This window comes from Aphanomyces astaci, assembly GCF_000520075.1.
Source record: "Aphanomyces astaci strain APO3 unplaced genomic scaffold supercont1.39, whole genome shotgun sequence".
In the NCBI taxonomy this organism is placed as follows: Eukaryota; Oomycota; class Saprolegniomycetes; order Saprolegniales; family Verrucalvaceae; genus Aphanomyces; species Aphanomyces astaci.
The window spans coordinates 409,487-423,197 of record NW_009798302.1 but is presented as its reverse complement, the minus strand read 5'-3'; the positions used below and the strand labels follow the sequence as shown (position 1 = coordinate 423,197).

The window sequence follows — 13,711 nt, the reverse complement described above, 5'->3', positions numbered from 1 at the left end:
TTGGGTGTTGCAAGCGAGGTAGAGAGCCAACGCAAGAATGCAGCATGCCTCTGGTCGCAGTGGGTTCGCATAAACGTGCTTTGGATCACGCCGCTTCGTGCCTCCCTGGTCGGTCTTCGACTTGAAGAATGTAACGCCGATCGCGTCGCCCTCGTCGGTCAAATGGTCAATACGCACAGTCGAAGTCGATTTCGATCGGCACATGAGGTTCCACGTCAAGATGAGAAACAGGTGCGTGAAACCAGAGTCGAACTTTGAGAGACTTTCCTTACAAAGGACGACATATTGGTGGTGACGTAGGGGCTGCTTCCCACCTGGTTTGATTGCGCCAGATTGGGTCTCGCTTGCGCAGAGTCTGCGGATTCCTACACACTAAACATGGGCACATAGGTCGTTTGGCGCGTCATGTACCTTGAAAGATGACCGTGGCATCGTTGGCAAAGCCAGCAGGAAGCGGCACATTGAGTCGGTTGTAGTAGTCCTTTATCGCAGAACGATAACCAGAAAGTGTTGACAGAGAGACTTTTGCGTGTTTGTACTTGTACAGCACAAACTCTGTGAATTCAGCGTAACCAAACTCGTTGAGGTTGATCGAACCGTCGTCATTGACCATGTTCGAGGGACCGGACGAATGAAGCCATATGACGACCTGATTGATGCCGCTGTGGTACCCTTTCTTGGAGCTCATGGCAAGTCGATTGTCTCGAAGGTCCTGCACTGTTGTCGACAGCTGGCGGGTCGAGTTGGTTCCCAAAGGGCCTTCACGCGCTGCTTCTGCCATGATGGGGTCAATTTGTGCCAATCAATGGATACAGGATTTCTGTCCGACTTTTTCATGATCAAATTAATTTTTAGCTTTAGACTTATCTTTTGTATAGAAAGTACATTCCAATGAACGAAAAAGTCGGACGTTTATCCGGCAATAACTTCAAATTTGCATAGTACATCCGACTTTTTTCTACTAATGAGATTTATTATTTATTATTTATTAGTTAAAGCTCGCCACACATCATATAATTACCTTACAAAGTAATGCAATTAGGTAAGAAATCGGATTTCTTCAATATTGACCATTGGAAATACCTCGATCTCGTTTTGGAAAAGGTATTTGACAAAGTGATGTGACAACTGTGACTGTAGTGTTGAGTGTTGCACGATAAGTTGACGAAGGTTGTGATACTTCTTGACTGCTGAGGCGATGGGTTCCCCTTCCTCACCACCACCAGCGGACGTGCCGCTTCCTGTGCTGTTTGGCAATGCCGAGTACTCGATGCCTCAGGTCTCACCGAGCGGCAGCCAAATCGCATACCTCTCGGCGGATGCGACCACCGGCGTGATGAACCTGTTTGTGCACGATGTGGGTACTCCGTCGTCGGCGGTGCAAGTGACGTTTGAAGCCATGCGGCCCATTCGGTTCTATCGATGGGCCGAAACCGGCGCCCACCTCCTCTACGTGCAGGACCTGAACGGAAACGAGACCTTCCATCTGTACGTGGTCGACCTGGCCACAATGACCACCGTGAACCGCACGCCGTTTCCCAACGTGAAGGTGCTTACGACGTTCCAGCTGACGTCGTTCTTCAACCAGATTAACCGCCTCACGAGCTCCCGCCGTCCGCAGGAAGTCGTGATTGGTCTGAACCAGCGCAACCCGGCCGTGTTTGATGTGTTCAGGCTGCATATCGTCACAGGCGAGCTCACGTTGCTGGCGTTAAACCCAGGGAACATCGATGCGTGGGTGGTGGACGCAGACCTCCAAGTACGGGCACGCACTCAACACGACGACTCGGAAGTGTGGACCAAGTCGTTATGGGTGTGCAACGGCGACAAATGGCGCGTCTTGGCGTCATGGGGCCTGGACGACCAAGTGGAGCCGCTGCAGCTGACGGCGGACGGCTCAGGGCTGTACATCACGTCGACGCTGGCCCACACCACTAACGCCGCCGACTCCTCCCCCCAAGCAGCCAACCCCAAGCGTCTTGGCCGGTTGCTGCTCTTGTCCACCGACGAGTCGGTGCCTGCGGTCACCATCGCGTCACATGCCGAAGGCGACGTCGCGCACGTAGAATTCCACCCTGTGACAGGACTCCCCGACTTCGCCACCGTCGAGAGCTTTGGCCACGCCAAGATTGTCCTGCAGCCCGCCATGCAGTCGGATCTGGCGGTTCTCGCGGCGGTCGCCCCGGGCACCATCTCGATCGTCAGTCGCTCTGCCGACGACAACAAATGGACAGCCAGCATCGCGTCGGACCACCACTCGTTGCGGTATTACCTGTATGACCGAACGGCCCAAGTAGTGACGTTGCTTGGGTTGGAACGGCCGTTGCTCGAACAGTATGCGTTTGCACCCATGCAACCTGTGCGTGTACCGTGCTCGGATGGCGAATCCATGGTAGCCTATCTCCATCTTGATTCGCACATGAAAAAAGACTGATCTTTTAGGTGGTGTACCTGACTTTACCTCTTGGCAAGGCAGTAGCGGCCAAGTTGCCGATGGTTCTGAACGTCCACGGGGGACCGTGGGCACAGGATCTATGGGGATTCAACCCTGTCCATCAATGGTATATATATATATTGCTCTACTTTTATCTTTTTTGTAAAAAATATATTATCCTATTATAAATACTTCGAAATACTGCATAGTGAGTTTTATGAAAATATATTAAATAGATAATATATATATATATACATATTAAAACATGGCATCGTATTGTGAAAAGTATATCCCACACCGTAGTTGTGACGTTATATGTGTAGGTTTGCCAATCGTGGGTATGCCGTGATGAGTGTCAACTACCGTGGGTCGAAAGGGTATGGTATGCGATGGCTCAACTTGGGCAACCAGGAATGGGGCCGTCAGATGCAGCAGGACCTCACCGACACTGTGCACTGGGCCATCGGCTCTGGCTACGTGGATGCATCTCGCGTCGGCATCTACGGGCGGTCGTACGGTGGCTACGCGGTGCTAGCTGGCTTGGCCTTCACGCCAGACGTGTTTGCATGTGGAGTGGACATCGTGGGGCCGTCCAACATCAAGACGCTGCTGGATGCGACGCCGCCAAACTGGGCGCACATGAAGAAGGCGTTCGCGGTTCGCATCGGAGACGTGTCGGACGCCACGTTCAACCGCCGGATCTCGCCTCTGTTTCACGTGGCAGCGATGAAGGCTCCGGTGCTGATCGGGCAGGGAGCCAACGACCCCCGCGTGGTGAAGTCGGAGAGTGACCAAGTGGCCCGGGAGCTGTTCCAAGCCAAGCACGATGTCACGTACATCGTGTACCCTGACGAAGGCCACGGGTTCCACCGCCCACCTAACAACATTGACTTTTGCCACCGCACCGAGCGATTCCTGGCCACCCATTTGGGCGGACGAGTTGGGCCCGTGGGCGACGGGGTAGCCACCAAGAACCACACGGCCATCGTTGTGGATCTCGCGGCGTTGTAGCTAGCTCCACATTGTTGTGTTGAATTTGTTTAAACTACCGAGCCATCGATCTCGTACAATCGATGGCACTTGTGATGGGGGGTGGGTGTCGATCTCGTACAATCGATGGCACTTGTGATGGTGTTCTGTGGTCGTCATCACCTCTATCAGTTCCGGCATATATGTACTAACGTTGTGGATGTACTGGACACGACAGTACTGTGCTGTACTGTACAGCTAAATCTCTAAAACTAATATTGTTGATTGGATGTGAAAGTATGTAACTAGTTACTATTTAATGCTGACGTACTAGTAACCGAACTTGCACAACATCATGGTTACGATGTCCCCGTGTGGCACCTGCAAGTTGTACAGTGTGTACTGCATAGCATAGCTGTCGCTAGGGTGATCACATTGACACTAAGGCTGTACTAATTTACCAGATACCAACGCTGTTGGAACACCACAGCAACGAGCCTTCAGGCGCGACGTCGACAGCAAAAGGCCCCATTCCGACCGGCGGGGGTTGCGACGTGCTTCTTAACGACCCATATGCCGCTTTGACGCTAGCTCCACGACGATTGCGCGATGTAGGAATGTGGTGGGCAAAACGTGCCTGGCGACTTGGATAAGTCAAGCGATTGAATGGCGCCGCAGCTTCTTCACTCGTCGTGGCCACCGTCGACATGGTCTCGAGCAAGACTGAAAGACAACCCGTAACGTTAAGCACGCAAAGGACATTCGGCAACTTCACGGAATTGTTGTTTGGTTCTTCATGCGAAAGACTACTGTACTTCGTAGTACATTTATTGATGTGGACATTTGGTGAAATGAGAAAATCGGACAAAAATAGATGCAGCGTTCTGATTGGGCAGAGGGTGGCGACGCCGCAGATTGGTCCAATTTTTGGTGGAGCGTGGATTGGTTGGTGGGCGCCATAATCCATCGTCAAGCAATTGCCGCGACGATGGCGCAAGAAGACAAGACGAACGGTATGATTATCCGTCGGTAGATGGCTTGAGTTGGTATGCTCATGTGCCGTTGTGGTTATGCAGATGCAGCGGTGGAGGAGCATCAATTGCAAACTGGATGGAGTTTGTGGTACGTTGAGATGCCAACCAAAATGTCGTGCGCCTTCCTAACCATGTGGCGCTGCGCAGGTTTGACAAGAAGATGCCCAAACGCACGGACGTGAGGTAGGCTAGCCAAATGGCACGAACGTCTCTTCAACTCATGTGCATCATGTTCATGCAGCACGTACCAATCCAACTTGCAAAAGATCGCCAACTTTCACACCGTCGAAGGCTTTTGGCGGTAGGTTAACCACCACCCATCATAGATGGCTGCTACAGCGAGCATAAGCTATCACGTATATGACTCACCATGATGTAGCCACTATATCCACGTGAAGCGCCCGTCGCAGCTGGCCAAGGACACCAACTTGTACCTGTTTCGTGACCAGCTCAATTGTGCGCCGATGTGGGAGGTAATGAATAGTCATGGCGTCATGTAGCCCTGTAACAAGAGCCTAGGCGTTCCCAAACGGTGGGTGCTGGATCCTCAAGATCAAGAAGAAGGCCAACGTCCTCGGCAAGATGTGGCAGGACCTGCTCTTTGCTGTGATCGGCGAGGCATTCGAAACGCTCAATGTCGTGGGTATTGCCATGGCGCTTCGGTCGAAAGAGGATATGATCTCTGTTTGGAACGCCGACAACGCCGATGACAACGTGCGCTTTGCGATTGGGTACAAATCATTCTATCGATTCGTGTTTTGGTGGACATATATATATATTTACATTTGAGAGTAGGGAAAAACTCAAAGAGATCCTCATGTTGGACTCCAACACGTTGATCGAATACAAGTTCCATTCCAACTCGATCCGCGACATGTCGACCTTTCGCAATGCCAAGCCGTACGTGTTTGCTGCGTCGACTTAGTATCAAGCGCCAGAGAAAGAGACAAAGAGCGAGTAAAGATAACATACCCGCGAGATACACGGTAGATGAACGTCGCTGCGTTGGCAGTGTCGTTCGTAGCGTGCCTCTTGGACGTGCTTTAACAACAATCGAACGTGTCGACATGATTATTATTGCAAATGTTGATGGAAATAGTACTAGACAGACGAGAAGAACACGAGTCCAATGCTGCGTGCATCTACTATGTATTTATATACTAACTACTACTATTGCATGGACTAGTATTTGTATGAATCACTACAGTTAGTAAGGCCAGAAGTGTGTTCGAATCCGTGATCGATCGTCATTTTACGAAATCGCGCCAGGCCATCATTTCATCGGTGATATTATTGTGTGTTTACTGTTTTAACAGTGGCAAATTTGGGTAACGTTAAAACGTTACCCAAATTTGCCACTGTTGGGAAATCAAGTAAAGCAGTATGATTGGCTAAAATAATGAAGAAGGTGACTTATGATTGGCTGAATAATACGAACCATCAAAAGCAAATCTCTTAAACTTTGTTTATATGATATTTTGCAGGTTCGGTGATGTATTGCCCACACAGGAGAAGAAGGCATGGTTGGTACGTATACTTATTTATATACAGTATACAGCATACACGTGCACAGTAACCTCCTTGCGACATTTGTGCAGCATAACCTCCTTACTGGCTAGTTATGTTAAATAAAGCAACCTGAATCCGTGGCTTGGTTGTTGCTAGCACTTCCACCGCTTTCCGCAGTTGTGGCAGATCACAAACACCGTCATGGGTTCGTCGGCACTGCGCGTCTGCTGCTGCGTGTTGCTTGTCTTGGTCGATTTGCACCGGCCGCACGTGAAGAGGCCCCTCGTGTCCTTGATGCCGCAGGCCTTGTTGATCTTGTCCGCGTTTGCTTCCGCCCAGTCGAGCCGCGCGCGCTGGAACGCGTCGTCGCGCAGCTGGTCCATCTCCTTCCGCCGCTCCTCCGTGGCCATCTCGTCCGGACTCATCTTGATGAGTTGGTCGCCAGAGATGTGATGCGTGAGCAGGTTCTGGCGCAGCGACTCGTTCTTTTTGAGGTTAAACGATACTTGGCGATACTTGTCAGTGTAGTGCTTCTTGCCTTCGTTCGTGTTGCGCGCCGAGTCCATCTTGAACTCGCGCGCCATGGCCACTTCGATCCCCACGGCCACAAACTCTGCTTCGGCGACGAGTTCCGGGGTTTCCGCGACACTCAACACCTCCTTGAGCTTTCGGCGCACGGTGGCGCGCACGTCCTGCAATCCCTTCGGGATGAACTCGAACGGCGTCGAGTTGCGCTGGCTCGAAAACGCGTGGACTGGTGCGCGCCGGATTGTGATGGGGGTGGCAGCCGGATCGTCTTTCACTGGCCGCTTGGGCTCGTCTTTGATTGTCTCGACCTTCACCGACCACTTGGACTCGTCCTTGGCCGACAAATCGCTCGCGGTCGGACTCACCTTTGGGGTGCCCATCTCGCTCTTGACGTCCGGGTCTACCTTGATATCCGAGTCGCTGGGTCTAGATGCAAGCGTCTTCCACTTCTTTAGCAGATGCTTGGCCTTCGATGACACCACTTCGGCGTCGTGTTTCCTCAATTTGGCGATAGTCTGGCCGATCTTGGTGTCCTTGAGGATCGCCAGCGTCATGTCGACAGTATTCAGATGCTCCATCGCATCTGCGACGCCGTTCTGATCGTTGTCTTCGCCGGCAAGGAATTTGGTCAAGCGCTTATGGAGGTTCACGACGTCGTCCATGATAGGTGAGGTGGGTATGTGGAGAAGACTGCTGGTCGAATCCGAGTGGTGACCATTCAAAGTTCTCGAACAACCAAGTTGGGTGGGCGGCCGGCCGTTGTATTTTATTTCTCTTCCATAAAGTATAGGCTACTTTAGTTTATTAAAATCATTAAAATACTGAAAATACGTGGGCGGCCGGGTCCAAATCCGTGGTATTTTTTCCGAATACGTACTCAGAGTCAGTACATATACTACGTAGTATTGATTATTAGAGAGATTCGCAAGTCATGTTTTTCTCTTAACTGTAAATCTAACTGTAAATCGTGAACGCCACACCTCTAATCTTCTATAATTCTTTTTTCTTACGTTTGCATAAATTTATGGGCGAATCTCCCATTCCCGTCCTTTACTAACCACAACAGAACTGGACATCTGACGAAGGCGTTGAACTTCTCATTTGAGTTATGTACATAGCGAGGCCTATTGGAGGACACCGCGACGTCAAAACTGATTGCAGGGCATCAGCGTCTCGCACATTGTTCAGATCAAACCTGAAGTTGGGAATTGTGGCCTCTTTACTAGAATGTCAAGCCCTCGCTCTAGCACTCTAGTAGGAGCACTTTTGTGTCACAGCGTAGCTTGTTCCACTTAGCCCACAGTATATGCGCCGAGCAAGGTCATGATCCTCGGGGCAAATAAATTCAAAGTCCAACGTGCAGAACCACTTCTATGTTTGAATGTCGTATTTGCGAAACCGCCAAGTTTGCATTCCCATTCCCGTTGCCATACAATCAGGAACGGGAAATGGAGCGCGAAAAACATGAGTTGCGAAATCTCTCCAATACTCCCTCCGTTCCAAAATATGTGCGCGAAATAAGTGGCGAGTTTCAGGAGGATGTACATGACAAGTCATTATATTCAGAAGGTAAATTGCAAACATGATGTCGCCTACCTCAAATCTAAATACGCTATTTTGATTGGATCAGTTAGAAAAAGCAAACCAAGAGCTCTCTGTTGATGTGATGATGAGCGGGAAATCTCAAGAGGTGAAGCCATTGCCCGCGTCCAAAAGTTGCTTACATATTTCATTCACTTCCTAATACAAACATACGCAAATGACAACCGAAAGGCGCAACCTCACTGACGACGATCGCGAGGCCATCCTTCGTGAGGTCTTGTTTCACAGCAACGGCAGCTACATGGCCCGACTACCGAGAGGATTCAGTCAGGTGCTGGCGGACAAGTACAATTACCACATGTCTACGATTCGCCGGGTCCTTGCGGTCGCCAAGCGGCAGGGTGTCGGTCATGGCAACATGAAAGTCAATGTCGCCAGCAAAAAGAAACATAGAGAGTGAAGAAAGAAGGCATTTACTGCAGAGAAAGTGAAAGCGAAGCTCTTGTAAGGACCGCTTTCTGAACGCACTACGCTTCGATCCATTTCGGAACGTACAGGTGATATACTAGTATAGTACTCCCAGTAGGCAAACATTGTTACTCATTATGAATTAGGAATAATTGGAGTCGCTGCATGGATACCTCAAATTGGGCTTGTTTCGGTCCCATTCCAACGCGCTAAAACCGCTCCTTATTGATGCTAACAAGTACGACCGGATGAAGTTTGCAGCTGAGTTTGTTGGCTCCACGTTGGAGCTTAGGGCGAGTTCACACCGAGTTTTGGGTCAATGGTGTTTGGCAACGGATTAAGCAATCGACATAATGTACCCAACCAAATCAAATCATTTCCACTGGTGTTTCGAAATGGTCATTCACAAACAAGCCCTATGGACTTGCACATGATAGTATTGAGGGAAAGATTACGCATCCAGCAAATTTCAGTCACTTCAGAATGGAGATTGCCCCCGTTTTATGTACCGTGCAATAGATGTCCTTCCCGTGGTAATCTCCTTCCAGGTTCCTGTATGTATTGATATTTTGACGGAGACCATGGACAATAAAGTTAACAGGATAACCTTGCGCGGCAATATATCCTCTAATTATTGAATACCCTCTTTATTCTAATACATATATTAATTTATAGAGGTTTATTGCGCGCGCGATTGTTTCAGTCGTGTGGGAACCAGTCACGTCATTCTGCTCCTTTCAAAATGGACGTCACTCCACCGGCAAGGCCTCCTGGTCGACCACGTCTGAAGGAGGGCCCCAAGAAGCCCCCCACGAGGTTTCGCAACGTGCACGTCTCGTTCAAGAAGAAGCAAGATGGTATGGATAGTTTCGACGAGATCGGTATGGCAGCCACCCTCATGAAGCACTTTCCTCACCTGCGGGGCCCTCCACTCGACACAACTCGAAAGAAGGTATACGCTTGGCTCAAGCAACGTGCTCGCATTAAGGTTAAAGCAACAAATCCACGTACTTCTAAACACTTGTGTTCACGTGAGCTTCGGATGGCCACTACGTTGGCCAAGGAGTCGGATGTGCTGATCGCACTCTGGGTCCACTCGATGCGCAAGGACGGGGTACCATTGACCCCACAAATGATTCAAATCATGGCCTTGGAGACGGCGGTCGATGTCGGCTTGGATGAAAAGGCGTTAGTTGCCAGTTGGTCGTGGCTCGAAAGTTTTAAAAGGCGCTTTTGGCTGTCGTTGCGCGCGCGGACACGACAAGGTCAAGACACACAAGGAGACGGTGACGCGGTGATGGCAACTTTCTCGGCACATGTAGCCCAGGTGGTCCGCGACAATGACATCGACGTGATCTATAATGCTGACCCGACGGGTGTGAACTATGAGTACCTACCGACCAAGACGCTCAATGCTCGCGGCGACAACACGGTGTGGATCAAGTGTGGTGGCAAGTCGAAGGACCGCGCAACGGCTCAGATTTCGACGTTCAAGCTGCAAGCTCCGAAGCGTCCAACACTGGTGCAATGGATTACAGACGCGTGGTTTGGATTGTCGGAAGCCATCATCACCAACGGGTTTGCGAAATGCAAGATTGTCCATCAAGATGAAGCAGTGGACGAAACTGTCGAAACTACGGTTCCAGTCTATATATTGTCGGAACTCGTTGCGATTTCTGCTCTGGATGACAGTACTACTAATCATGAATTGTAATTCTGGTTTTAAAATGTATTGGAGTTTGTATTTACTGAACTGAAAATTGATACTGTAAATCTAGAATACCTGTATCTATAAATATATAGATAGATGGACCTTTACTTGATATCACGTGCTTGTTATATTATTATTGTACTTGAATTTTGTATACCTGGAAGGAGATATTTACGTCAACACCCAAATGTCGTTGGGCTGTGAAATATCACCTACCTGGAAGGACATCTATTACACGGTACTCTTGCCGCCATTGCCGTCATGGTTGTCACTCTTGTCGGCCGTCGACACCCCACGACACATCGCAATAACTACATGGAGAATGCTAGCTCTGTTTGGCCATCTCTCCGAGAAAACCCCGACCAAAATGTGTGGTTTGTTCGGTTCCAGCGTTATTCGCGGAGCACGTTTTCGTCATTGCCAGCCGCCTTGCGGTAACATGGACATCTGTCCACCCAGCCATTTATCCTGCAGCACATTTTGACGTGGTGGATCAAACTGCAGTGGCAATGTACTACTTGGCGCATTGTGATGGCTTCGCGTGTGCTGCGTTGGTGTTTAGCATTGGCAAAACAAAGGCGTACATGTACGTTATCGAGGTTGTTCAGCTCTTTCAGCGAACCCATTTGGCAACTACAGTGTCTTTGCTTGCGTCCCTGCGCTCTTGGCAGTCAATCAGTGATGGGTTTGAGTCAATTGCCGGGTTTCCTAACCTATTTGGGGCTGTTGATGGCTGTCTCGTCATGGTGCGCCGATTTCGTGAGCATGAAGGCTGGTACTGCCGCAAGGGCTTTCCTGCCTTCAATTGGATGGCTTTGGTGGACCACCGCAAACGTTTCATGATATATTCGTTGCGTCCGAGGTCGCAGAACGACCGTATGATATTCCGAAATTCAGTCCTTGGCCGTCGGCGTGTTGTCCCTGCGGGTGGTTACATTGTTGCCGACGCTACACCTTGCATCGCCATGTAATGACACCATTTGCTATTACCTCAAACATGTAGATGCTGACGAATCTTACTACAACCTACTCCATTCTCGTACTCGAATTTTTGTTGAGCAGGCGTTTGGTTTGTGGTAGAATAAATTCCGCATTTTCAAGAAGCCTCTCGAATCTCAACGACCTCAAACCATGGCGATGATGGTGGAGGCAACGCTGGTCCTCCACAATTTGATTCTTGAACTTGACCCTGCTGAGATACAACCGGTCCCGCGTGACTGGATGTACGTTCGAGGGGATGGTAATTTGTCGCACGAAGAGTATTTGATAGATAGCGAGGTTGCCAAATCCAACAGGGTGCATTTGATTCATGACATTCGAGTGTTTATTCATTTTTACGGAGAAAACGCAGCAGCTCTTCTTGTACTTGAGTACTTTGTTTTACAAGAACTTGCAAGTCGTTCTGTGTTCTAGGTTCGTGTCCACCGATGCATTTTATTGCATAATAGCGGACAGAAGTTTACCTGGTGCAGGGCCGTCAGACGTCGTAGGTCTGGCCATGCTTCGCATTCCAGCAGCCAGGCTGTGCCCCAGCGCAACCAGACTCTGGCCGATGCCATCTTCTTCGCACGCTTTTCTCTCTGCCGGCTGATTTCGGCGTCCACGACCGCTTGACGTTTAGCCCCCACCGACAATGCTGCATCGCTATCCTAGTTCGCATCCGCGAGGTTCGTGCTGCTGCCAAACGCGTAATCATGATGGCCAAGGTCATCCTTGGCTCCAAACGCCGACACATCTCGTCCCAGAAAACTGGATAATGCACAACTTGTTCGATCCTGTCGACTGCTCGGCCAACTGAATTACCGTGTATTCGCGCAATTCCACACAAAAAATGCCTAATCCACACCAAAATTCCTGAACCGTTAGGACAAAAATAGTAAACAACTGACCCATCCATTTCCAGCTTGCGGACAAATTGGGATCGATCCATCACCAAACGCGATCTGTGCCTCGAGGTCTTCGGTCACCTCTCTACCGCCTTCGTGGTACATCTTCAATTGGCACGCATGATGGACCGTGACTTCATACTGTGGCACCAGCTGCTGAGTCTCCATCACATGGTCTGTGATTACTCTGGTCACTTGGCAGGGTCCTCGCCAATGCAGGGCCAATTTTGTCGGACGGTTGACGACCTATCCGACAAGAACAAAATCGCCGACCGAAAAACCTGCAAACTTGGCCTGGGATTTTCGGTCGCGGCGTCCACGCGCTTGCTGACTCAACTTGTGGCTTCGCACCGCCACGTTGCGGTGCATTTCTTCAAGCGCCACTTGGAGGTCCGACACATGTTTATGACGGGCGGCGCCAAGCCAGTCCGCGACGTAAACTTTCTTGGACGTCGGGTGGACAAATCCTGCCAGCGGGGTCTTCGCTGACAGGCCGGTAAACGTTGTCAAAGGCGCAATTCCTCCCAGCCGGTCGAGTCCTGTAGAAGTAGTCGGTTGACTACTTCTACAGTCCCGTTCGCCCAAGGACTGTAGGCTGTTGTGATATGATGGTGGGCACCCACCAACCTCCGCACCTTCTCGATCACTTTGTTCTTGAAGTGAGAACCGCCATCTGACACCCATGTGCCAACGCAGTCTCTCCTTCGTAGGGCATGACAATGGAATCTGGCAGACGCACACAACCGTCGATCGATGGAGCAGAACCATTCCCGATCGACAGCAATAGTATATGAGCCACAGTATGGAGTCTTCTGATTGCTCTCGTATTTGATTAGATGTATTTGAACTCAATTTGATTTCAATTGAATTCGCCGAGTTCTGCTCTTTTGAAACATACCGCGCATACTCTATACTTCTCAGAAAACATTTGTGTTCGTTTCTCAAAAATGCCGTTTGGAGCAATAAAACCGGGACAGAGGTACAAGTATAGATTTAGCTCAGTGCAGCAGTGGGAGACTTCCAAAACCAGCGCAAACTTGTTTTGAACCCACTGTGGTACAAAAATTATCCGTACTGTGAGTGACTATTATTGAGCCGATGCTGAAAAGCTTCGACCAAAACCGACTCAAATTGGTCAGCCATTGAAAAATGCAAAAATGCATAGCTGTGATTGGATATAATAGGCCAATCAAAACCTTGTACAGCATTGTTGACCAGTTGTGTCGAAGTAACTTGACGATGTCCCCCAACAAGAGCATGGCAAAGCCATCGCGAGGCAAAGGATGAACCGACCCGAGGTCCACGTGATTTTCTTGCCGTCGACGCACACCGGTCCCCGGCAACGCAAAGAATCCGGTATGCATGGTGCTGCATTAATTGACTTTGTTATGAAAATGGAGGAGCGTGATGCACGCTCCCATTTTCGGAATGCTGCATCACTGATGCAGCATTCCAAACCCAGCGGCTTGAGATGCATGAACGGCGCGAGAAGTTCGATCAGTGTATGCTAGCTGTATTTACTAACAGTAAATTGCTTGATAAGTAGTAACACGAGTGTTTTGACTTCGCATGGTGCACTGTAGAAGTGCAACATCAGCGAAAGTGCTTCGTTGATACTGTTGATCTTTGG

The 13,711-nt window shown here is 49.8% G+C and overlaps 6 protein-coding genes across 6 annotated transcripts; 3 read left to right on the top strand and 3 right to left on the bottom strand.

Annotated features, from left to right (window-relative positions):
• Positions 1 to 85: 85 nt before the first annotated feature.
• Positions 86 to 781, bottom strand: H257_12278 (hypothetical protein; the record flags this gene model as incomplete). The annotated part of the gene is made up of 3 exons (XM_009839431.1): positions 86 to 120; positions 174 to 365; positions 412 to 781. 3 exons carry the CDS (start codon positions 779 to 781, stop codon positions 86 to 88), a joined length of 597 nt encoding a protein of 198 aa, XP_009837733.1.
• Positions 782 to 1,148: 367 nt separating this feature from the next.
• H257_12277 (hypothetical protein) lies at positions 1,149 to 3,697 on the top strand. The gene is made up of 3 exons (XM_009839430.1): positions 1,149 to 2,392; positions 2,443 to 2,561; positions 2,758 to 3,697. Exons 1-3 carry the CDS (start codon positions 1,199 to 1,201, stop codon positions 3,443 to 3,445), a joined length of 2,001 nt encoding a protein of 666 aa, XP_009837732.1. The 5' UTR covers positions 1,149 to 1,198; the 3' UTR covers positions 3,446 to 3,697.
• Positions 3,698 to 3,762: 65 nt separating this feature from the next.
• Positions 3,763 to 4,112, bottom strand: H257_12276 (hypothetical protein; the record flags this gene model as incomplete). Its single annotated transcript, XM_009839429.1, has 2 exons — positions 3,763 to 3,784; positions 3,865 to 4,112. The coding sequence occupies 2 exons, from the start codon at positions 4,110 to 4,112 to the stop codon at positions 3,763 to 3,765; spliced, it is 270 nt and encodes an 89-aa protein (XP_009837731.1).
• A 216-nt stretch (positions 4,113 to 4,328) lies between these two features.
• H257_12275 (hypothetical protein) lies at positions 4,329 to 5,521 on the top strand. Its single transcript, XM_009839428.1, has 7 exons — positions 4,329 to 4,416; positions 4,480 to 4,525; positions 4,585 to 4,620; positions 4,679 to 4,738; positions 4,817 to 4,910; positions 4,957 to 5,168; positions 5,233 to 5,521. The coding sequence occupies exons 1-7, from the start codon at positions 4,392 to 4,394 to the stop codon at positions 5,360 to 5,362; spliced, it is 603 nt and encodes a 200-aa protein (XP_009837730.1). The 5' UTR covers positions 4,329 to 4,391; the 3' UTR covers positions 5,363 to 5,521.
• A 409-nt stretch (positions 5,522 to 5,930) lies between these two features.
• On the bottom strand, positions 5,931 to 7,225 carry H257_12274 (transcription elongation factor S-II). The gene has a single exon (XM_009839427.1). The coding sequence runs from the start codon at positions 7,134 to 7,136 to the stop codon at positions 6,099 to 6,101; it is 1,038 nt and encodes a 345-aa protein (XP_009837729.1). The 5' UTR covers positions 7,137 to 7,225; the 3' UTR covers positions 5,931 to 6,098.
• A 2,001-nt stretch (positions 7,226 to 9,226) lies between these two features.
• On the top strand, positions 9,227 to 10,307 carry H257_12273 (hypothetical protein; the record flags this gene model as incomplete). Its single annotated transcript, XM_009839426.1, has 2 exons — positions 9,227 to 10,175; positions 10,288 to 10,307. 2 exons carry the CDS (start codon positions 9,227 to 9,229, stop codon positions 10,305 to 10,307), a joined length of 969 nt encoding a protein of 322 aa, XP_009837728.1.
• Positions 10,308 to 13,711: the final 3,404 nt, after the last annotated feature.